We start from the raw sequence: 25,099 nt of genomic DNA on the forward strand, positions 1-25,099 counted from the left end.
GGCGGCTTGTAAATTACCTTGTGTAAACTCCTTCACACCGCCCGCTGCCCCATCTCTCTCCCTGCGTGTGTGGATAAACACAATTTTTTATCCTTGTAATTATATAAAGTTAGGCGAGGAAGGGGACACAGAATAATATTAGCATCTCCCAGAAGGAATAAATAAACCATGAGGACACCGCTGCTCCTCACAATGCCTTTCCTCGGACCTGCGGCTGAGTTCTGCCCTTTAGTGAGTGCACACACAGCTCCCTGCCTCCGCACAAGGGGCATTTACATGTGGGATGAAGGGCAAATGGGGACCGCCACGTCGCTAAGTCTCTGCCATCAGTGCACAACCTGCCTCACATCCAGCCCACAACCACCACCACTTATTAAGCACCTGCTGTGTACCCAGCACTGTCCTAACGCTTTTTAGGGCAGTTTTAGATTTACAGAAAATCTGAGCAGAATGCAGAGTCTCCATACACCCTCGACCCTCTCCCATATCCAGTTTCCCTGTTATGAACACCTGATGTGATACATTTGTTACAATTGATGAACCAATATTGATCCATTATTACTAACTAAAGTTCATAGTTTGTAGAGTTCACTCTTTGTTTTGTACAGTTCTTTGTTATTTACGGATGTTTGGTGACATGTATCCACCAGGACAGTATCATACAGAATAGTTTCACTGCCCTAAAATCTCCCTGTGCTCCACCTGTTCCTCCCTCCCTCCAAGTCCCTGGCAACCGCTGATCTTTTAATTGCCTTTTCAGAATGCCAGGGAGTTAGAATTACTACCGTGAAGCCTTTTCAGGGTGGCATTTTTCACTTAGCAGTATGCATTTAAGTTTCCTCCATGTCTTTTCATGGCTTGATGCCTCATTTCTTTATACCACTGAATAATATTCCATTGTATGGACATACCACAATTTGTTTATCCATTCACCCGTTGAAGGACATCTTGGTTTTGGCAGTTGTGAGTAAAGCTGCTATAAACATCCGTGTGTGGGGTTTTTAACTCCTTTGGGTAAATATCAGAGATAGCAATTGCTGGATCGTGTAAGAGTATGTTTAGTTTGAGAGGAAACTGTCTTCCAAAGTGGCTGTACCATTTTGCATTCCCACCAGCAATGAATGACAGTTCCTGTTGCTCCACCTCCTCGCCAGCATTTGGTGTTGTCAGTGTTCTGGATTTTGGCCATTCTAGTAGGTGTGTAGAGGTGTCTCACTGTTTAATTTGCAGTTCCCTGATAAAACATGATGTTGAACATCCTTTCATTTGAATATTTGCCACCTGTATATCTTTTTTGGTGAGGTATCTGTTCAGAGATTTTGCTCATTTTCAATTGAGTTGTTTTCTTATTGTGAGTTTTAAGAGTATTTTTGTATGTTGTGGCTACAAGTCTTTGATCAGATACGTCTTTTACAAATATTTTCTCTCGGTCTGTGGGTGGCTCATCTTTTCATTCTCTTAACGTCCTTTCAGTTTTCATGCCTGACTTTCCTCATATAACCCTCCCAACATTCTTTGAACTATATAGTATTGGCCCCATTTTGCTAAGGAACCCAAGGCTAAGGGAGATCAACTGATGTACTAAATGATGGAGCTAAGATTTGAACCCAGATCCAACCCTCATCTTCATACATCACATCCTTAGTGTATCTTACTTGCCACAAGTTAGATCATGTAAGAATGAATCCCTAAAATAACCTTTCACAGCCTCAGAATGTAGAGTCTGAATTGGATGCCCTGCAGACCCCAGACCCCGAGGGATGGTTACCTGCATCAAAGTGCCTTAATATGGCCTGGAGAGCCCTCTGTAATCTAACCCCAGCCACCTCTGTCTCCTCTCCCATCGCTAATCCCCTCACCCTCTACCTTTACAAGACAGGAAACTCTTCAGCTCCCAATGTGCATGCTTTTTCAGGATCTCTGCCTTCACTCTTGTGGTTCCCTCTGATGGAAAGACATTCCTCATTGTCCACAGGTCAAACTTAATTCATTTTTAATTCCTCATTCCTATATCGCTCCACAAAGCCCTATATTCTCTACTTTTAGACCTTGAAGTTTCACTTCAAAGCGCAGTCTGTCTCCCCCACAACATTGGCAAACTCCTTAAGCTTGAGTATCACTTTCATACACTTTCTTAGTCCCTTCAGCAAGCCTGCACATAGTAGGTGCTCAGTAAATGTGTTCTTAATAAATGAATGGAGACGAGATGCTGGCAAACACCATCAGCTGGTGGTTAGATGCCCCTTTCATCTTTAAGGGTCTTGAATGGGCCCTAGCTGGTGTGGCTCAGTGGTTAGAGTGTCAGCCTGAATGCTGAAGTGTCACAGGTTGGATTTCCCGGTCAAGGGCACGCACTTGGGTTGCAGTTCGCTCCCGGACCCTGGTCAGGGTGCATGCAGGAGGCAACCAGTTGATGTGTCTCTCTCATATCGATCTTTTTCTCTTTCTCTCTCTTTCCCTCTCTCTTCCCCTCTCTCTTCCCCCCCCTTCCACTCTCTCTGAAAAGCAATGTAAAAATATCCTCTGTGAAGATTAACAACAACAACAAAAAAGAGTATCGAACGAAATAAGTTTGTTTCCTTTTGTTTTCTTTTTAATAATTTTGGCTTTCAGATTTTAAGTTCCATCGTATATTAAAGAAAATTACCTTTCAACATTTTACACCAGAATCTCTGTTCTCAGTGCAATGGACCCCTGGAGCATAACTCGATAAATAAAGGAGATTTTTGAATCGATAAGTCATTAGTGAGACCAATGAGTGAAAACACAATATGCATTTTCACTTTTTTAAGGCTTACAGTTTTTGTAACCTCTGGTAACAAAGCTTAACAGCCGGCGCTCAGAATAAGATGCGGGGCCCTATCCAACCCCTGCTGGGTGGGAGGTCCCCCAGGGGTTCCACTCTCTGGGTTGGGACCAACCATTTGCATGGACTCCAGGAGTGAGACCTGTGAGATGAGAGAAGTCCGGGGACTGCACATCGTGGACAGAACCAGGGTCCAGAGTCAGACAGACCTGAGAGAGTCTCAGCCCTGCTACTTACAGGCTGTATAACAAGGGAAACCTGCTTAACATCTCTGAGCCCCAGTTTCTTCATCTGTGAAATGGGGAGAATCATAACACCCTATCATTTTGGTATTATTATAATAATCTATCAAGTTATTTGGGGGAATAAATAACGAGGTAAGATCAGGTGTGTAAAGTCTCTGGTACCTATCCTGAACTCCATAAAGGTTAGCTTCCGATTCCTTCACACCCCACTCCCCCACCCACCCAAAGGGATGGCTCAGACTTCCCACCTACTCCCTCAGTGCCTTCCCCTGGAACTCTTCCCCGTGATGAGCTAGGCATCCAGCGCATCTCAGTGTCTAGCACTCTGCCTGGCACATGGCAGATGCTGAATGAATAATTCTTGAATTAATTAGTTGGTGAATTAATGGATACAGGGTGGTATGCTGTCCAGTCCTGGACCTGTTTGTTCATCCTGGGGCCTATTCCTTGCCTTCCCCTGCTCACCTTTTGCTCATGGAGAACCGATCCCTGCAGGTTGCATTTCTCAGTCTCTCATCAGCTGGCTTCGGTCTGGCTTTGGCCAAAGACATGCACCGGTGGGAGATTGGAAGGTGGGAGAAGGGGAGAGGCAGGGGTATTTCTCCCCACTCTGTCCCAATCTCAGGCTCCTCCTTTTCTCCAGCTTTCACCAAAGAAGCCCACTGCAGCTCCAGTTCCCACAGGTGGCCCCAGCCCTGAGCCCTGGTACCTCCGGCTCCTCCCTCTGTCCCACCGTCCCTTGGGAGGCCGTGTCTAAGGAGACACAGTGCTTCTCTTTCTCAATTCATTCTCTGTTTGGTTTCTCAACTCATCCATCACCAAGGTAACCACTTCTCTGTCATTAATTCCTTGCGCTGTGGACACTTGAAGTGATTTCTAGTATCCACTTAGACCCCCCCTTTGGAAGCTTGAATGTCTGGACCCTGCTTTTCCAAGTTGCCCCATCCGCTGCTGATGGCCAGCCAGTCCTTGTGAGCCTGTTTCCTCATTTGTGACAAGGGCTAATGGCATCCTGCTTCTCTCCCAGCATCACTGTGAGTCCCATGTGGTCATCCATTCATACATTCACCTGTGAGTACCTGCCACATGCGGAGGTGCAGAGGACAGAACAGGAAACAAAGCAGTCAGTGTCCCTGTCCTCAGGGGGTTCGTTAGTAATAGTAACTGCTTATAAACTGCAAAGTACTGTGTAAGTCTAACAGAATTCGCTGACCTGACCTTGGTCCCTATGGACCCTTGAGGATGCTCAAAGCTCTGCAGCCTACTTGCTTGGAGCCCCAGCCCTGTCCTAGAGTAAGGTGGACTGTCCAGAGCCATGCAGTGGCGTGTGCACAGTGACCTGGGCAGCAAGCTGAGCCCCTCCTCCCAACCAGACCCAACCAGGGCCTTCCGATTGCCTGTGTCTTTTTATGTATCAGAGCTCACTTTAGTTAATTGTAAAAGATTTGCCTGATTCTTCTGCGGTACTTGTTTTTTTTAATGGTTTTTATTTGGTGTTATTTGAAGTCAGCGTGCCATCGACCAAAGCCTGCAAATCTTGTTTATGCCTAGATTGTGTTAGGAATGGTGTTCTCTGTAACACGGTTTTCAGTTATTGATGACCTCTTTTATAATGATTTAGTCGGCTCTGCATGAATGATAGTATTGATAGCAATATGTGGCCGACAATCTATTTGCAAACCTCCAAGAGGCAAAAGAAAAGCAATTTGTGCCCATGTGGAAAATAGGTAGATTTGCTGCTTTTAAGCAAGCATGAAAATGAAGCATATTAATCCCGATCCAAAGTCTCGCTTCCCGGGAGTTTTCATGTTGTCTCTCTCAAATTGTCCTGATTCCATCCCCATTTTAATGACAAAATCATGAAGACTCACGCAGGTAGGTAATGCCAAAGCCAGAATCAGGAGGGCAGGTGAGGAAAAGAGAAGATACAGGTCCTGTTTAAGGCATAGTAATCTCCCCGGGCCTCAGCTTCCTTATCTGTAAATGGGGATAATAACTGAGGGCAGTGCTGGAGAGTTAAGTGAGGGGGTTTGTGCAAAAGTCACATGATGCTAAATGTGCAGTAATTAATAAATGTGGCTCTAACGGAGGGCAGGGCTGGCTCCTCACCAGACTGTGTCTTATCACCCATCCCCTTGTTCTCTCTCTCTCTCTTTCCCTCCCTCCCTCCCTCCCTCTCTCTCCCCCCCCCCCCCCCCCCCCCCCCGTAGACGACCACTCCCGAGTAAGGCTGCTGGTGCTGGATGGAGACCCGCACTCCGACTACATCAACGCCAACTACATTGATGTGAGTGTCTTCATGGGGCTGGGCAGCCAGGGGCTGGGGCTGACTGCAGTAGCCTCAAAATCTGTGGCTGTCCCCTGACTCTCCCACAGAAGGTGGCCTTCCCAGAACATGTCCATGGCTCCCCTGATTTGTGTAATTAGCATGACCCAAGTTAATGATCCATCTAAAGCTGCCTATAATGACTCAGTTGGCCCTGCTTGAATGACAGTACTCAGGCAGGCTGCAGTGGCCTGCTCTGTAGGGCCCCAGAACAACTGCCAGCTCTGTTCCCCTGCTGATTCATCTGTATATGTGTCTGTCTACCCATTCATTCATTCATTTGAAGGTACAGCCATTTAGACAAGAAGAATTTTAAAGTGCCTACTGTGTGCTGGAGGCTACGAGAACCATAAAGCTTAAAATGCCATAGTCCTACCCTCTAAAACCTTAGCAGGAAGATAAGCTGTGCCCATCAGTAATTCCAGAACAAACTAGAAAGTGGTTAAGAGACAAGTTCAGATAAAATGCTATAGCGGTTCAAAGATGGCGCGGAAATTGCTTCTTCCATCAGGAATGCAAAATGTGATGTGAACCAAAGCTTCAAGCACAGGTAGACTTGAAAACCAAAGAGAGGGAAGATGGGCCTCTGGTTGGAGAGGACGGTATAGTCGAGATGTAGCAGCTGGGAGCAAAGACAGGCCCCAGCTCAGTGTGAGGGGAGCAGAGACTGCGTGATGGGAATAGTGGAAGGTAAGGTTGGAGCTAGATCATTGGTGCCTTGTGATCAAACTTAAGAAGTAGGACTTGATCCTGTGGACAAGAGAAAGCTATGGAGAGGTTTGAACAAGGTGGTGACCAGTTCAGAGCTGAGCTTCGGGCTGACTGATCTATTTCCAGGGGTGAGAGAGATCAGAGGGAGGAGAGTCTGGGATTAGGACACCGAGTTAGAAAAGGGGGCACTTCTGTATTCCAGACACTATTGAGGAAGGGACTAAATACAAGAGGGGTCAAGACAGGCACCCATGGGAGTGGGAAACTTTGCAGAGGGGGAGCACGACCTCAGGACCAGGTGGACATCTCAGGGGGACTGATTCAAGCCAGGCTTCTCAGGACCTCAGCGAGGAGCCCAGGGCCTTGACGAATGGCTCAGAGACCCACCTTGCTTCCTCAAACTCCCATGTGCTTCATAGATCAGCTATAAAACGCAATGGCATGCTCTGCAATTTCCCATCATCTGGGCTGAACCGGAGGATTTGTCAGTTCAGCAAACATGAGCCTGTGCTGGTCATTTGCCTGTTTGCCCTTAGACCTGTTCCTTGTGCTTCCCCGTGCTGTGTGTCTGTGTCTGTGTGTATGAGTGTACGTGTGTTGTGTGAGTGTGGATGTGTCCGTGTGTGTGTCTGTGTGTGAGTCTGTGTGTGATTATATATGTGAATGAGTGTGTGTGTGTATATGAATGTGTGAGTGTGTATGTATATGTATGTGTGTATATGTGTATCTGTGTGTCTGTGCCTATGTGTGTATCTGTGTTTGTGATGTGTGAGTGTGTGTGTGTCTGTGCATTAGTATTCCTTTCACAGACACTGAGCAGATCCTGCAGTGTACTGGAAATACAGACCTTAAAAGGGACTCAAGCCTGATGAGGGAGTCAGATTAGGAAAAAAAGCCTTACAGAGCCCAGCCTGTGGAGGCATAAAGGAAAATCAGAGCCTCGAGGTGGAGGTGGGGTGGTCAGTGAGGCCTTCCTGGAGGAGGTGGCACAGTGCTGCCTTAGCGAGTAAAAGTCAGCTAGGAAAGAAAAGTTGACAGCAACCTAAGAATTATTCATCACCTCTTGTACATCAGCATTACCTTAACTAGTACCACAACCTCACAAAGTAATTTCCAGGTGAGTAAACTGACGCTTTCTAGGTCATGTAACTTATCCAGGATCACAGTGCTAGGACTTGAGGGAGGAGGGAGCAGGAGTCTGAGTCAGGGGTGCCTTCCCCACCATGCCCTACGGGTTTAATAATAACAGTAAAGCAATAACAAGAGCCAATGGTGCCAAATGAGTCACTCTTGAGTCCTCATATGATGGGTGGTTTTAAATGAGTCAGTTTATCAAGACCTCTCAATAGCCCTCTAAGGTAGGCAGTCACCCCCATTTTCCAGATAGAAAAGCCAAGATTGCAAAGCTTGTCTAAGGCAATGCAGCTGGTCAGCGGCAGGACCAGGCAAGGAACCTGACCCGAATGACTCCCAGCTCAGGGTTCTTCCTACTGCCCCTCCTGCATGTGCTGAACTAGGCTGAGTCAGTTCCTTCCATTTCCCCTTGACCTCTGCAGTTTGAATGTGGTAGCCTTGAGGGCCACGGCCCATGTGGGGTCTCCTGGCCTGAGTTGCAATACCTGGCATTTGTCATCTGAGTGGTAACCTCTAGCAAAATTCACTTTTCTAGATAAACACTCAATCCAAAGTTGAGTGAGTATCTGACTGCATGCTTTGGTGTTTTATAGGCAACAAATGAAATTTCTGTAAATGCAAGTGAATCTCTGCCGCATCAATGCTAATAACACTAATAACTAATAACTAATAATGCTAGTAACACCACCTATTTAACAGCCAGGAGTTAAGGTTTGCCTTGCTAAAGGTCACACAGCTAGAATCCAGTTCTCTGCCCACCTAGGACACACCACAGCCTTCTCCCTCGCTCTGTAACAAGCAGATTTTACAGGCTGGCCAGACAGCCTCTGCTGGATGCTGTCTTAACACATGATACTGGGTTCGGTGCTGGGTCTCTGTGGTTAAAGCCAAGGGCTCACAAGCCCAAAGTCATGAATTCAGTCATTGTAGGGCCTGTTGAACCCGGGCAGTTCTGTTTACTACCCTTACGCTCTTGTGTAAGTTATTTACTTGTTCTGATATCTGTAATATGGGATAATATTGCCACCCCACAAGAACGTGATAACTGATGTAAGTTGTCTATCTGTCTGGGTCCCATCGAGAAACAGAGGCTCACTCAGAGGGATTAACCCAGGAGAGGTTAATAAGGGTGGAACAGGACTGAGGAGAACTAGCAGGGTGGGGTACAGTGTCCCCAGGACTAGCAACAGCAGAGAGCTCTGGGCCTAGAGAGGGAGAGAGCAGCTGTGAGGAGAGAGCCCCCTGCTAGCAGCGGCCACATTTCATGGTCCAGGCCACGATAGGAGAGCACTGAAACAACACCCGCCCAAGCTCCCCATGCCTCTGAGCTCCTCGTCTGCTCCCCACTGACCCAACCCAGCTCAGACGGGAAGGCATGGAAGCGATGGTGCGGATATAGATCAGCCTCCCGCGGCACAGAGCAGAGCATGCAAGGGAAGAGAGGGGCAATGGGGGACAGAGAAGACACCAAGCACAGGCGCCTCCCAGCCCAGTGTTACCAACACATGCCAGAGAGCGGGAGAATCCCAGTAACTGTAAGCCTACTGTATAAGCCAGCAAAGTTAAAAATCCTGGGGCTTCTCTGGGTGCACCTGGCAAGTCAATACTCTAGACAGCTGTCTAATCTTCACCCCTCGGTCCTGGCCTCCACACCAACCTAATCCTCCCAGCTCTCCAAAGAGCTCACTGGCCACACTAGAATCGTTTATCCACAATTGGACCCTGACAGTCCATTAGAATGACTCCATTTGGACAATGAGTTGAATGGGGCCGGCCCTTTCTGTGCCTCCAGAGGCCATGGCTCTGCTACCGTCTGAGCCATCCCTCTGGCGGGGTTGTTTGTGCGCCCGAGAACGTATTGGGCACTTGAATCTGTTCTAAATTACCAGTCTGGAAATAAACATCGTATGTGGGTCCCAGTAAGTAACAGATGCATGAGTGCAGAGCGAGTTTAATGTGTTGGGATGCGAACCTCTTTCCCATTGCTCACGACAGATGCAGGCCGGCCCAGGGCTGGCTGCAGTCGGTCTGAGTGCTTTATAGGTGGGACTTAAATGAACCCCAAGTTCCTTTAAGGTTAGGAACTCTTCTGTACCAACTCTCAGCAAGTCCCCCGAGGAGCTGCAGTTGAGCAGTTCATTTCCTTTTATCAAAACTGCTGGAGTCTCGCTCATGGTTAGAATGTTTCCTCTCTGGGGACTGCATGGGTTCTTGGAGGCCAGACAGGGTCTCTTTGCTTAGACGCAGCATGGGGACAGGCACACAGCAGGCATCTGCTGTGCATTTGTCAAGGCTGCTGCCCAGGAGACTTCTCTGGGCTGGGCACAGCTGTGAGCAGGCCGGACACAGCCCTGCCCATTGGAGCTCTCATTCCACCGGGAAACAGGCAATAAGCATGTAAGTAAACACAAAACATTATGCCATTTGGTGGTAAGTGCTCTGGAAAACAGGAAACCAGTGAAAGCAGAAAGAGCCTGACAGGATGGGCAGGGAAGGATTCTCTGGGGAGGTGACTGACAGTCTGGATGAAGGGAGAGAGCAAGCTGCTCAGTTGTTTGGGGACAGACATAGCAGGCACAGGGAATGGCCACTGCTTAGGCCTCTAGATAGAAACTATTGTGTCTGAAGAAAAGCAAGACAGCCACTGAGCCCCAGGGAGAGCAGCAGGAAACCTGAGAAAATTGCTGAAGAGATAATGGGAACAGCAGCAATGCCAAGATGCCCAAGCTCAGCTTACGAGGCCAATTCAACAGCCTCTACCTCAGGGAACACTTCTCTGCGTCCTTGGCTGAGTCAGCTCCCCAGGGGAGCACCACAAAGCCCCACACCTTTCCCTACCCCAGTTTGTTGATTCCAAAAGCTCAGAAGCAAACCCCACATCCATCTGGTTCACTTTTATATTTCCAGTGCCTTGTCTGTAGTAGTAGGTGCTCAATTAATACCTGCTGCTTGAATATTGAATAACTGAGAAAACAAATGAATGAACAAACTAGTGAGCCCAAATCGCCTAACCCCACAATTGAAAGGTGAATTTCTTGCTCAGAATTTTATCCCATTGACTTTCAAGCACATTGGAATCTTCCAAGTCAGTTTCCTCCAAAGGGTCTTTTTCTGCCCAGTGCATTAGGGAGAGACCCAGCCTCACCTCAGAGACATATTCATGCCAGTATCCCACCAACCAGTCTTTGCTGAAAGCTGCACCTGGCTCTGGGCCTGTCCCATGGCCCAAAGGGAGAAAAGCACAAAAAGCGTAACGCAGTACATGTTGGAGGTGTGTTAACTGGGCATATACAAAGCCCTGCAGGACCACTCAGGAGCAGGGAGGCCCCATATTGGGCATTGCTCTGAGTTTCACACTGTACTAGGCTCTATGGGAAAAATTTTTGTAACTTAAGAGTCAGTGTTTGTCCTCAAGAAGCTGACAACCTCACTAAGAAGATAGACCCACTCAAGCAAAGACTTTAGATGGGACTGTTGATTTCTAGTGGTTAGTCCAACAGTTCTGGTCATAATGTTGGTTTGATACTGACAGGCAACCCAAGCACTACCAGTAATTAGAACATACTAAGTAAATACTTATGGAGCAAGTAGAAGACAGGTAGAGAAATGCAGAGGACTCAGGAACTAGTCTTTGAATCAGAAAGCAGATCCAGAACTCAAAGACACCACACCATAAACCATGCAGATGGCAAGTCTGGCTCAGTCCTGAAGAAGGGGGTCTTGAGGCAGCTCATCCACCTCAGCAGGACAGAAGGACTGATCACCAAAACTTAAGACAGAAATAGGTATTCATCAAACTATAGGACTTATTTTCTCCTGAGATGGTTGACCACGAGGGAAAGTGGATTTCAGGACTGTCAACAACCTCTCCACCAACACACTCCATAATTGGCATCTGTATTTTCTTAAATTTATTCATACACTAACTCATTTATTCATTCAATAAACGCTAATTACGTTCAGTGCTATGTACTAAACAGATCTGTCTCCAAAACTTGAACTTTTACCCAATATGATAGATACACTTCCTCTCTGTAACAAGAAAGGGAATCCTCCACATATGCCACGTCCAGGCAAAAGAGAAAGTCATCTTCCACCTCCTCCCCAGCTATTAGGATTATGGGGCGCCAGAGTCACCCCGCACCAGAGCCAGCAGGGCCTATTGGAACACTGTAACATACAGGGGGTCTCGGAATCAGAAAGTGGCTTTATCGGTCTCTAGGGCACACCAACAGGGGTCTTCCCCAATGAACGGGGCTTCACTTCCAAGCCCAGCCGTGTCGCGCAAACAGGCAGTGCAGCTTCAGTCCCAGTGTTCTTTGTCTAATTGTCACTAATGCAAGAAGCCCAGAATGCAATTATTTTCTTAGGTGCCCTACAGGGCCTCGTGCGGTGCTCTGCATATAATCATGGCTCAGAAAAAACTTCATGGTGATTGATGTCCCACAGAACCCTGAAAATTTCTTTTCTACCTCTTTCTGGGTGCATGGGCATAAGTGATGCCCACCCAATTTCGCTCGTCCACTGGCTCCGAGGCGAGCCTGCATGGGCACTTCCCAGCTGTAGTAATATAGTGATAGCTAACATTTAATGATTTGCTGAGCACTTTGTACACATTATCTTATTTAATCTTTACCACTTCTCTGGGAGATGGCCAATGCTAGTCCCATGCCTTAGAAAGGATGATGATTGATATTATGCTGTTTGCAAGATTGAACGGGAGGCCCTTCACTGTGCTTTTCTCTGTTATCCAGGGTTACCATCGACCGAGGCACTACATTGCAACTCAAGGTAAGTGCCCTTCTTTCTCTCTAAGGGGCCCTCGCCCTTCACTGGAGGAGAGAAATGAGCTTCTGCCAGCAAAGGGGTCGCATAGGGGTTGGACTGGAGAGCCTCCAGAGGTCTTGAGATGGTTCGTTTGTTTGTTTGGGAAAGAAGGAGGTGACAAGTTCAGCTCCAGTGGGAAGGGCCTGAGCTAGAAGGGAAGGAGGTGCCACCAGGAAATGGTCAGGCAGGACAGGCCAAAAGTGTCAGCCTAGGGCGGTGCCCCTGATGCCGAGCATTCAGAAGTGGACCGGATGGCGCCTTGTCTCCTCGGTGGGTGTGAGCCCCGAAGAGGGAAGCAGCCAGCTGCCCTAGAGAGCAACTTGGCAGGATGTGATCAGAAGGCTGACAAATGATCGTATTTCTCAGACCTTTCTGGGGGGAAGTCCTATGGATGATTACATCTATGGACAATGACATATATAAAGATACTCTAACCAGTATTATCAAGAATAGGAAAAAAAGTGAAAAATCTTAAGTGCCTAACAATTGGTAGATTGGTTAACTTGTGATATTTCCCTCTTATGGAAAATTATGCATGTATGAAAAGTATGCTTGGTAAGACTTTTAAGGGCTTGGGAAAATCCGTATAATAGATATGATGCTTATTACAGTAAATGCAGATGTATACATACATACACATACATTTATATATGTGTGTGTATATATAGAACAACAGCATTCAAATTTTTATATCAAATACACATATCACTCTTGTAATTTTAAAAATAATGAAGGCCCAGGATGTTGAAGGAAGATTTTCCAAGGAAATGGCTTTGGATTCTCAGATCCTATCTCCCATGTCTTGTCTACTTTTTCCCGTTCTGTCTGAGCTCCACACGAGTGCTCAGAATCAGGCACCTTTTCTTTGCGCTCCCAGCATCTGGCTCCAGGTAGCTCTCCATGACCCCTGCCCTCTCTACCCCAATTTCCTTCCTGTCTCATTGAGGTTCCAGAGCCCAATTTTTATGGAAACTCCCCTAAGCTATATTATTAACCCTGTAATATAGTCCAGATAAGGTGATGGGTCAGGGGGAAAGGGCTGGTGGGAAGGGTCTGAGCAGCAGGATGGGCGAGGGGGGGGGAGCCTCGGACCTTGCCTGTTTGGAATGTGGATTTTCTTATCCCTACTCTGACCTCGCACTCCTCAGACCCGTCTCAGCTACCTGGGTGTCTCAGTGAGACTCCCCTGGTCTCACTGTCACTCACCCATGTGGAACCTGGGCTGGGCAGCCAGAAGGGACGGCCTCCTGGCTGCTTCCTGATACTTGCGGTCTTTGATCCTGTTGTCCCCTTCTCTGTTGGCAGGTCCGATGCAGGAGACCGTAAAGGACTTTTGGAGAATGATCTGGCAGGAGAACTCAGCCAGCATCGTCATGGTCACGAACCTCGTGGAAGTGGGCAGGGTAAGCCCCTCCTGTGGTTACCTGGATAGAGGATGCTGGCGTTGCACAGCTGAGCATGTCTCTGCGCCTGCAGTGTGCCCAGTGCCTCCTGTTCCGCATCTCACCCTCACAGCCACCTCCAAGGGAGAAATCCTCACTTCTGTCCCACACTTGAAGACTCCTTTCCCTCCAGACGCCCCTCATTCCTTTCTCCACCCTCACTCTCCGTGGATGACATCATCTCATATAGTTAGAGGAAATTTAAGGCATCAGATGTGAACTCTCTCATCTTCACCCCCCAAAGCTTGTATCTACTTGTGTCTACAACCATCTCATTGCTCCCCTCTACTACCAGGTTGAAACATAAAAATAGTTGTTTCTGTTGACCCCAGATGGTAGAATATCAGCTGATTCTTTGGCTCAACCTAATACGATGGAGGAAGTGACTCTTGCCCTTTCGAAGGCAATACCAGTGGCTTGAATCACAGATCCTGCTCAAGAACTTCCTCACGTCCCCCCTCACTTGAAAAATAATTCTCTTTCTGATCACTAGATGTTTGCATGCAACCCTTCTGAGTACTTTCCCCCTTAAAGCTATAAAACAGGTGAACAGGTGATTCTCTTGTCCCTGCCTTTGTGCCAGACTCTCAGGACTGTCAGGCAGGCTCTGTTTCTGCACTCGGTTCTCTTCTGCCCACTCCAGCCTCGCTCCTCCCTCCATCCCACCCACAGCACTGCTGTCATCACCAGCATCCTTCATGTGGATAGATCCGGCAGCCACTTCTCTCTTCTCATTGTACTCAACCTCCCAGCAGCATCCGACCCTTTGTTCCCTGACTCTGAGTCTCCACCTTCTTCAGGGTTCAGGCCTTGGTCTCCCCCTCTGCTCTCTCTCAACTCTCCCCTGTGTGGTCCTCAGCTACTCCTAGGGCTTAGAAACGGGACTGTGCCCAGCTTGCTGTTGCCTACTTGGTAAACAGTGGCATGCGGGTGGGTGGGCTGCTGGGTTCACAGGCAGTGTGCACACACTAGAATTAAGAGCGCCTCTCTGCTTACGGGCTGACTAAAGAGTGGGCAGGTAAGTTTTCATTTGGGCAAGAACAAGATAAGTCATCAGAATAAAGTCCTGGCTTCTGAGATCATGGGGAAGGGAGACCTCGCTGTGAGTCATAATCCAGTAAAGGGCAGTGGACATCTCATGTCCTAATAGGAATTCAGAGCCAGGGGAGACTTGATCCTTGAGCCCACTCTTGTCCATTCCCCAGTTTTACAGATGAGGAAAGAGACCCAAAGGGGTGGAGTCACTACCCTGAAGTCACCCAGCCAGAACCCGGGCAGGATCTTCAACTCTTGTCTCTCATTCTAGTGCTCATGGTGCCCCTACCCAGGACTGCTCCCCAGAGCCTGAGGCCCAGGCTGTGGATACAGTGGACAAAAGCCATCCTGGGGTTTAAGAATCCCGAGGCAAATTCCAACCTGTTCTATAACATATCCCACATGTTCTATAACATATCCCTGGATGGGTAGATCATGAATCTAATTTGCATTTGGGAAGGGGACAGGAGAGCAGTCTCTTAATGGAACTCCTTCTAGGAGCCAAGCACTGTGCCAGAGCCTATCATGCGTTAACTTCATTACATCTCACAATTATACTAGACAGTGTTCCTGGTAATTATTCAGATGCCCTGGCTTTGCATCCTGGCTCCATCCCATCCTGACTGTTGACCTTGGGCAATTTTCTTAGCCTCCCTGTGCTTCCAATTCCTCATTTGTAAAAATGGAGAAAATAATAATATCTATATGGTTATAGTGATAAGTAATTAAAATACCACATGTAAAGTATTTATAGAAAACATAGGGCTAGACATAGTAAGCACTCAATAAGTATAGCTGTCATCATTAATAGAAGCTGAGGCTCAGAGAGGTCTCAGCAGTTTCTGGAAGTTGCACAGCTACTGAGTGTTAGAATCATGCAATGCATCCATTTGCCTCCAAAGCCTGCTGCGCTCTACCAGCGTTTCCCTAAGTGGGTTCCATGGGATGCTAGTCTGCAGGATGCTTAGTGAGAAGAGGGTTCCATGGTTAAATACGTTTGGGAAATGCTGTGTACTCTTTGCCCCCTTTTGGAGAGTCAAAAAACAAAAAATCAGAGAGAGGAAGAAAAGAAAACATTAGCAATAGCATATTAAACCAGCTGAGTAGTCCTGTAGCAAAACAGCCTGTTTAGCTTTGTTTAATCCAGCATTTCCCAAACTCATTTGACCACAAAACCTTTTTTGTTTGTTTTTTGTTTTCTTGTTTTTTACCTAACACCTATTAGCACCCAGCGGAACACACTGTGGGAAATGCCACTCTAGGCCGTGCGGCGTCCCCCGGAATGGTAATGCTTTTGTTCTTTTAAGGGGAAACCATGATCTCTTTTTCCTCCTGCGGAGTGTGACGCAGAGTCAGGTGTGGGAGTGGCTTGTTCGTAGCGTCCGAGAGCAGTGGCAGTGTCTTCCCCCTGAGCCCAGCACCTACCATCCTCCCCCCACTGCGAGCCTTCTCCTTGCCGCCCCTGACTGCCAGCTCTTAATATTAATGTCCCTCCCGACCACTTCTGCTTTCACCTCCTCGCTGTTTCCCACCTTTTATTCTCATCTCTGCTCTGCTGATATCAGCGGCCCTAGCCTGATATACCACTCAGCCAAAGGTAGAAAACTGGCCACATGACCTTGGCCAAGCCACCAAAACCTCCGAACTTGAGTAGTATTTTCATCCGTGATATGGGGATACCACCACCCGCCTAGCTCGCCTAGATCTATTTGGTAATGGACTTGGAAATTATCAGGAGCTCTGCAAGAGAAGGTACTACCGTTATTCCTAATGGCTCCAGTTCCTCTGGGGGTGAGGTTGGCCCCGTGCACGTTGCCAATCCCTGGCCAGCTGAGAACCCCTTGGACTGAAATGCCACCAAAGTTGCCCTTGGGTTTATTTGAACGGGAAAGCCAGATGAGGCGGCTGCTCACACTCAGCCACCTGCTCACACGTCTCATCTCTGGCCTTCCTCGCAGGTGAAGTGTGTGAGATACTGGCCAGATGACACAGAGGTCTACGGAGACATTAAAGTCACCCTGATTGAAACAGAGCCCCTGGCAGAATACGTCATACGCACCTTCACAGTCCAGAAGGTAAGCATCCCTGTGGCTGTGGGCAGTCTGTCCACTAGGCGAGCTGGCTGGATTGTTCATTCAGGACACACAGTGAGTGGGGTCCACTCTGCACCATCCTGTGCTTGGCCACAGGGACAGATCACCAATCAAGTTAGATGTGGCTCCTGCTCCAAAGGCTCCCAACTCCATTGAGAGGGATGGGCAGAATCCAAAAGACAAATAAATGTAATAATGACATGTGGTGATACAAGCCATGAAAGAAATAGGCCATGAGTGCAGACAAGAGGATGAGGTAGTCGGAGAGGGCTGCCTGGAAGAGGCAGCATTAGGCAACTAATGAGGGGGAGGAAATTTCGATGCGTTCTAGGCCTGTGGTTCTCAACTCAGGGTGATTTTTGTCCCTCAGGGGACCTTTGGCAATTTTTAGTTGTCAAAACAGAGGAAGGAGGGGAGTTACAGGCATCTAGTGGGCAGAGGCCAGAGATGCTGATGAACATCCTATAATTCACAGGACAGCACAGTGCCTACAGCAAAGAACTGTCCAGACCAAATTGCCAACAGTGTCAGGACTGAGAAACGCTGCTCTGGGCACTGAAAGGAGGCCAGGGTGGCAGGCACTTGAGAGCAAGAATGAGATTGTAAATTAGTATTCCTATTTATAATGTAATTATTATAGAGCCACTGTTATTAGTCATTACTATTGCATTGTAATGATAGCTAACATTTATTGAGCACTTACTAAACCAGGCACTTTCCTAACTGCTTTGTATAAATTAACTCATTTAATCTTCCCCTAACCCATTTAACAACCCCTTAAGGTAGGTACAGTTATTACTTCCATTTTTATAGACCCCAAAAATTAGGCACAGAGTGTTTAAGTCAGTCGTCCAAAGTTGCCCAGTCGCAACGTAGCTGGACCAAGATTCACACGTGAGCCCCTAACTCGAAGCTCGTTGTCACTTCCACTCCACCACAGTTGCCACTTTCTAAAAGCATCAGAATTAATGGACCCTGTGGCCACAGGCCGGGGAATGCCGAAACACTGGGGACTTCAGTGCTTTGAGAGCCTTGCCGTCAGGATTTGAAAGTCCTCGTGAGGACCAGAGCTGGCCCTTGCAGTGCTGGTCCTGTGTGCACAGCTGAGCGCTGGACATACGTTTGCTCCCTGCAGCACCCCCACTGGAAGGGGGACCACAGGTACATCGATGTGGTCTTAGGGCTCCCTCAAAGCAGAGCCTGAGACAAGGATCGGATGCACATCGTTCATCAAGGGGCCACTCTGGAAAGAAACTTGTAGGAGAGGGAGAGAAGCAGAAGAGAGGAGGGGAAGTCTAGCCTGGTTTACAGGGGCTGGAGCATAAACCATGCCATAGAGTTGACCCCTTGCCTCAGTCAGAGGATGGAATGAAAAACTGCAAGTATTCCTGCAGCTGTTTTTCTTCCCGTACTTCAGCTCATCCAGCAGAACCTTAACCTGGGCCTTCATTCACTCCCGCCAGGGCTGGGCAGCAGCCTCCTGACAGCGCTCCCTGCCTCTGGCCTTGACTTGTCACAAGAGTTTCCAAGAATCAGAGCCTGAGGCGATGATTCTGGTCCCCTTGGTGATGTGTTGAGGAGAAGGGGAGGGAGGGAAGCAGGACAGGACAGGGCAGGGGAAGGAGCCGAGCAAGGGTGTTGGTCTCAGGTGGAGACGAGCCTCAGCCTAGTCCCACCAGGAGCTCTAGGGCATGAACTGTGCCACATAGTTGATCTCATCTTGAGGCAAGAGGCCTTTTGTACCCCATTAGGGTCACCCATCATCCTGATTTGCCCAGGACCCTCCTGAATTTAGCACTGGACAGGCCGCTTCCTGGGAAATTCCTCAATCCTGGGCAGACTGACAAACTCAATTGGTCACTCTAAGTCTCAGTCACTGACTGTCAGCTGTCCACCCCCCACCCAAGGGAGCAATTCTCTGAGAGCAATTCTCTGAATAAGAGGGTAATACTGCGCTGTCTGCAGCCAAAACTCAAAGTAGTTGGGGGGCTGCCCTGGCTTGGGAAAGGGGATCTGGGTGGGCATGATCAGTGCCCTCTACACAGCTCTCCAACACACCCAGCCAAATCCATCCCCCTCATAGTAGTTGGCGTGAGCCTCCTCAAATGTAAGTCTGATGCACTGACCCTTCTGTGCAACCATCTGGGCAACCACCCTCTAGCTCCCCAGTGCCTCTGGGATGAAGTCCAAAGGCCTGAAAGTGGAATTCCAAGCCTTCCAGGGTCCAGCACCCACCCAGCCTCCCACCCCCAGTCCTGCTGTCCACCCTTGCCTGTCTTCCACTTTCCTCTGAAGTTGCCCTGGGCTCTGTGATTCTGTGCATGTATCATGCAAAGTCCTGTCCCCGTGCTTTGCCTGCACTTCCTCTCTGCCTAGGAATCCCTCCATCTCTTCAACCTGGGAACACTCAGGCATTCATGTGTCATAGTGCTTAAAATCTCAGACTGTGGAGCCAACAGCCAGGGTTCAGATGGCAACCCTGTTACTTAACCTTGTTTAGCCTCAAGTTCTTCATCCATAAAAGGAGATAATAGTATGAGTATTGGCATGGCGATTCAGTGAAATAATACATTGAAGTGTTCAGAGAGTGGCAGGCACCTAGTGTATGATTAATAAATTTTAGCCATTATTTTCACTATTGATATGTTTCAAGATACAGGTCAGGCATCACCTCCTCCTGGAAGCCTTCTCTGATTTCTACTCTCCCCAGAAGGGGTTAGCTGACACTCCTTTATGTACTTTAATAGAATTATCCACTTAGGAGTCTCCCTCCCCAACTAGATCATGAGCTGTTCCAGAGACAGAGGCTTTTATTTCCACCTTCCTTATGCCTAACATGTGGCTGGTCATGGATAACCCTCAGTGAATATTCTTTAGCTGAAAGAATGAACAATTGAGCATGCTTCCTATTCAGTGCTGTCCAGATATCTGCAGGAGACTGCTAAGAGGGAAAAGTAGGTAGAGACACTGCACAAGCAAAGGCCCAGGGTGTGACCTGCCCAGAGAATAGTCATGAACTGTCACTTGGACTGGAGGGTGTCTATGTGAGGGGTGGTGAGAGGAGAAGGGAAACTGAGTGGAGCCCTAGGCCCCACCTCCCCCATCGGTCAGAGAAGCTTGACTTTTGTTTGTTCTATATCATATAATTCTAAATAAGAATCTAATTAATAAGGAAGTCCAGTAATTTGTTTTAAAGCCACAGAAACTATCATAGACAGGACTGGAAAACTGAAGGAACCCAGACTGTAACCTCTGAAAGTCCTCATATTCCACCGGAAATGATTTGAACTTGGTGTTTAAGGCCAACATTTCTGTGAATCTGTTATGCTGAATACAAGTTCCATGAAATATTTATCAAAAGAAGATCTCTTGGGCAAACCTGGGGGTGTCATAACGCCCCCTTGGAGATTCAAATATATATATTAGCACACTAAAGGCTCTGACAAGTCCTGCAGTGATGCAATCATTTTCACTTTATCTACTTCCCAAGTTCCCACATGTAACAGATCACAGAACCCCTCTGTGGAGGAGCACCTATTAACCCTTTGAGGGCCTTGTCCCCCTGACAGCAGGGAGACTGGTTCCTCAGTGCAGCAGCTGTGGTCCCCATGGCACTGGCTCAGGTATATGGGAGCAGCAGCTGGAGGAACAGAGGCCCATTCTCTCCTCAGAAAGGCTACCATGAGATCCGGGAGCTCCGCCTCTTCCACTTCACCAGCTGGCCCGACCACGGCGTCCCCTGCTATGCCACTGGCCTCCTAGGCTTTGTCCGCCAGGTCAAGTTCCTCAACCCCCCTGAAGCTGGGCCCATCGTGGTCCATTGCAGGTAAGTGAAAGCCCCCTCAACCCTAAAAAAGGGAGCCTCTGCTGCTCTGCTCTCTCAGGGAGGGGGATACCATCTTGTCCAGTGGCCCCGTCTGTGTCCGCTCTGCCCAGAGCCTTCTGATGAGAACCAGGTCCTGAGGTCTAACGAGAACAGGAGTGGCAGTAGCAGTCATTGTTATCTCTGTTGTCCTGAAATAGTAATGCCACCTGGGGACAAGGGCTTGCCCCTGACAGCGTCTTCTACATGTGCCCTTTACCCATATTATTTCATTCACTTCTCACCCAACCCTGACAGGTGGGTACCATTATCATTCCCATTTTACAGACAGGAACACTGAGGTGCCGAGCAGGTAGACACTTCGCTCGGGTCACACAGGTGTAGGGTGGTGAGCTGGGATATCTAGCATGCTTGGAAGTGGTTTCTCTTCATTTCTATTATTGTAAAAATCAATTTCCGGCCAGCACGGTCCCTAATAGAGAGTAAATGGACAGGTCAGGCTTCACCTTATTGTGGAGAAGAGATATTTTCAGCTCTGACCTGGAGGGTCACATTGGGAATGACTGGCACATCTTTGAATTCTCCTAAATGGAGATGGAGTACTCTGTCAAGGATGTGAAGAGGCGGAGGAGGGTGGATGTCCAGACCCGAAGGCCGGCTAGCCTGCGCCACTCAGCCTCCTTCCCAGTGACTCTCTTCTCCAGTGTGACCTTGGGCCAGGCTATCTTTCCGACCCTGCAGGCAGGTTACCTCAGCCCTGCCCTGGTAGAGCCACGTCAGTCAAGGTCTTGAGTCAAGTCAAGGCGTGACCCCATAAACTGGAGATGTCTCAGAGCCACGTCTTTCTCACGTGGCATCTATTTTCTTTCCCCACGACTCCAAGATGAGAATTAGAAATCCCATTTCACAGATGAGGCAATTGAGGATGCAGAGGCCCTACTCGTTATACCCCCTGGGCTCTCCAAGAGTTTTGCGTATATTCTCTGCTTTCTATCTCTTTGCAACCCAAGGACAACAAAACAGTAGCCCTCAAGTCATATGTCCCAAAGAGCAGCCAGAGCAGGGTGAGGGAGAAAGGAAGACCGTGGCAAACAGTTACCAGGCCCTCCTCGCACGATGCCTCCATGTCTATCTCCATAGCCAGTCACCTTAATGCACCTGAGCAAGTGGCACCCGCTCCTGAGGCTCTTCTGAAGACTGAATGGGTTGGCTAACATATCCTAGGCGCCTAAGAGAATTCTGGACATTCTCTGCCTCTTAATGCTGTCCCCCACTCCAGACTGCTCATCCTGCAGGACAGGAACCACGCCATACTCATCTTCATATCTCCACTCCCAGTCCCAGCATCTAATGCCTAATAGGTGCTCAATAAATATTTGTCAAATATACATAGCAACCGCTTATTGAGAAATTGCTATGTAGCCAGGCACAGGGCAAAGCAATTTATATGCATTGTGTTTTTTCAACATAATTTCATGCAATTTACATATATTGTGCTATTAATGCTACATGGTGGGTCTATTTATTGTTTTCAGCCTCATTTTATGGATGAGGGTATTGACACCCAGAGCGGTTGAGTCATCTACCCAAGGCACGTAGTTAGTAAGTGGTAGAGCAAGAATTTGATCCCAGGGGTCTGACCCCCAATAGCATGAGCTTAATTACTATGTGACGCTGAAATAAACACAGCTCAGTCCTCATGAGAACCCTGCAGGGAGGTGTGTTGTAAGGGGAAGAAAACTGAGGACCATGGATGCCAGGAGAGGGATCTAAGATCCAAAATCAAGTCAAGTTAGTTCTTGCCCCTAAAACAGGCCGAGGGTGAGACTTCAGAGGGGACATGGATGGGGTGGCTCTTAGGCCCTGAGGCCCCAGCCAGCTGAGTCCCCTCTTGGGGGTCTGGATTGGTGGGAGATGAAGTGCTCTAGGGCAAATACAAGTCAGATGTCATTCAAACCATGAAATTTTACCATGAATGGAAACTCTGCTTCCCACAGGTTACTTTCTAGGTCATTGTCTGCAACGGGCCCCACTGGCCTGTCCTCCTTGGATTCGTGCTCAGGCAGCATTGCTTTCCCTACGGTTCCATCGCTCTTCCTCTTTGCATTCCTTTCGTTTCCACATTGTGAGTCAAAGACACTCGTCTCCACTAGGGGTGCAAGACGAAAACACAGCCAAGGCAGCCTCCCTCGGTCTTCACTTCCAAAACTGTGTGCATTTAATTATCTTTAGCCATCAGATGAGGAAACTGTCCTACACACATGTATGTACTATGACTGTTATTAAGACAGGGAGTGTCAGAGCACAGACAGTGGAGCCAGACTGCCTGGGTTAAAGTCCCAGCTGCACCACCTGCTGGCTGTCTGACCTCACGCAAGGTAAGCACCCTGTGCCTCAGTTTTCTCACCTGTGAAATGGGGTGATAAACTTTCCAACAGCCTCGTAAGAGAATTAATAGGTAACATTGGTGAAGCACCTAGAGCAATGTCTGGTACTTGGTAAGTGCCAAGTGAGTGTTTGCTAAATGCACACAACAAAAATAAGCCAATCCTGGTCAAATGGCCCTAAAGGCAAAGAGTACTCTCCCATTTTACAAATGGCTCTAAGTTTAGTCCTTTGCTCAGGGTCTCCAGGTTCTGACCTCTGTGGCATGCCACCTCTCTGCAAGGTCCGAGGGGACAGGGCTGAATGTGAGGGGCCTCCCCAGGGCTGGTCCCACCTCAAGGTCTGTGACACAGACTACTCTCCTTTCTTCCAGTGCTGGAGCCGGGAGGACGGGCTGCTTCATCGCCATCGACACCATGCTCGACATGGCGGAGAACGAGGGGGTGGTGGACATCTTCAACTGCGTGCGCGAGCTCCGCGCCCAGAGGGTCAACCTGGTGCAGACGGAGGTGGGTCCCGGAGGACTGAGCCGGCGGCCGCCTGCAGCCCTGGCCAGGGAGGAGCACAACAGAACAAGGAGACCCACGGGTGGTGTCACCTATAGAAAGGGGCCCGGGGAGTACGTGGTTTGATATGGTGAGACCATCACTGAAGCTAGGACGGCCCTGCCAACCCTGAGGTCCCACAGTTCAGGGGCTTCCATCAGTGAGGAATGGTGGTGAGTTCCCCACCTCCGAGGGCATCTAAGCAGGGGCTGAATGAATAATATCGCTGCCTTGGGTGAAAGAGAAGAGAGATAGGGAAGGACTGGATTTGTTGAATGCCTACTCTGCCCAGCATTGCTTTAGTCACTGTCGTGAAATTACTGAGTTGTTGAGTCAGGTGCTAGAGATCCCACGGGAGAGAACACACAGCCCTGCCCTTGAGGGAGAAGTAGACCTTCAGGCGCCCCTCTGTCCAGTTAGACAGCCCAAGACCTAAGGGAACTGGGAGGGGTTCATCGTTATTGTTGAGCACCTGCTATGTACCAAGCATCGTGCTAGGTTCTTTGCATTCGGGGAATTGTTTCTACTCCTCACAACAACCCTATGGGGTAAATCCTACTAGTAACCCCACTTTACAGATGAAGAAACTGAGCAATTGTGTCCCCAAAGCCCCCCATAGCCAGATCATGGTAGGACTCGGGTCAGTGTGACATCAAGGGCCATGCTGTTCCCCATGAACCACACTGTCTTTCCAGGCAGCCTCTTCTGCCTTTCCTACTCCTCGGAGCAATGGTTTGTTAGTCCTGTAATAAGCCCACCTTCTGGCTCTAGTGAAGGCTGTGGGTGCCAGGACAGTCAGCACTGGGCACACAAAGCGATGCTTCCATCGTCAACCCTGCAGAGGGAAACTGCCGCGGCTTTGGGCTTGGCCAGTTCCCGCTGGCTCCGCCGGGAGGCCTCCACTTACAGGCTTGTGCATGTAGGCCCCTGCTACAAGCCCTGAGCCAGCCCCCACAGGCCAGTCTTTAGCTTCTTGGTGAGGCTGCTAAAGCCGAGAGGCCGCTTCCTCTGGTCCCAGGTGCACGCACGTGGAAGACAGGCTCGCTGGCTCCCATTAGACAGGTTGTGGTCCTCGCTGTCTGGTGGGGAGACAGGCATTCACATACATTCACATCACATGCATCCAGATAAGCATTTTATTTAAAGAGGTGGGCCAAGTTCTGCAGGAAAGCAGTCACTCACCACACATTTGTTAAGGAGGTGACAACACCGCCTTCCTCCTGGTGAATTTAGGGAAGACTTTCCAGAGGAAGCAGGCCACTGAGGCACAGAAGAGGGGAGTGGTGTCCAGGAGAAGAGAGCATCGAGGCGCGAAGAGCGGAGGTGGCAGAGGGGGCGTCACGTGTTTTAGGAGCAGCCCCTGAGACAAGCAGTTGAGGGCAAGTGGGTTATTTGGGGTGGCGGATCCCAAGACACACTGGATGGTGAGAGCGGAGGGAAGGAAATTGAGCCCTGACCCTGTTAAAGTGTTTGCTAAGCTCTCTCACCCTGTAGACACCTGGAACACAGTCCTGGGAGCTCTGAGATAGTGGGGATATGCTCTTCCAAGGGCCCCCCTTAGGAGAGATGGGACTTAGGTCTTTGTACCCCAGCTCTCCACCTGGCATTGCTTGAGGGCTCCTTCCTGAGGCATTAGGTCCTCGACCCTGCTGGCTCACCCTGCAACGGCCCAGGTGTGCCCCTGGGACTAGGAAAAAACCCTCAGCGTGAATCCCAGGTATCTGGTA

The 25,099-nt window shown here is 48.8% G+C and overlaps 1 protein-coding gene across 1 annotated transcript in view; it reads left to right on the plus strand.

Moving 5' to 3' along the window:
* Positions 1-25,099, plus strand: part of PTPRT (protein tyrosine phosphatase receptor type T) — a 511,569-nt gene that overhangs the window by 467,061 nt on the left and 19,409 nt on the right. The window contains exons 17-23 of the mRNA XM_087819279.1: positions 5,262-5,338; positions 11,977-12,013; positions 13,355-13,452; positions 15,752-15,811; positions 16,485-16,601; positions 20,291-20,445; positions 23,201-23,336. Coding sequence (XP_087675405.1) covers positions 5,262-5,338; positions 11,977-12,013; positions 13,355-13,452; positions 15,752-15,811; positions 16,485-16,601; positions 20,291-20,445; positions 23,201-23,336 — 680 coding nt within the window. The remainder of the gene's footprint in view (positions 1-5,261; positions 5,339-11,976; positions 12,014-13,354; positions 13,453-15,751; positions 15,812-16,484; positions 16,602-20,290; positions 20,446-23,200; positions 23,337-25,099) is intronic.

This window comes from Miniopterus natalensis, chromosome 7, assembly GCF_054644295.1.
Source record: "Miniopterus natalensis isolate mMinNat1 chromosome 7, mMinNat1.hap1, whole genome shotgun sequence".
NCBI classification, from domain to species: Eukaryota; Metazoa; Chordata; class Mammalia; order Chiroptera; family Miniopteridae; genus Miniopterus; species Miniopterus natalensis.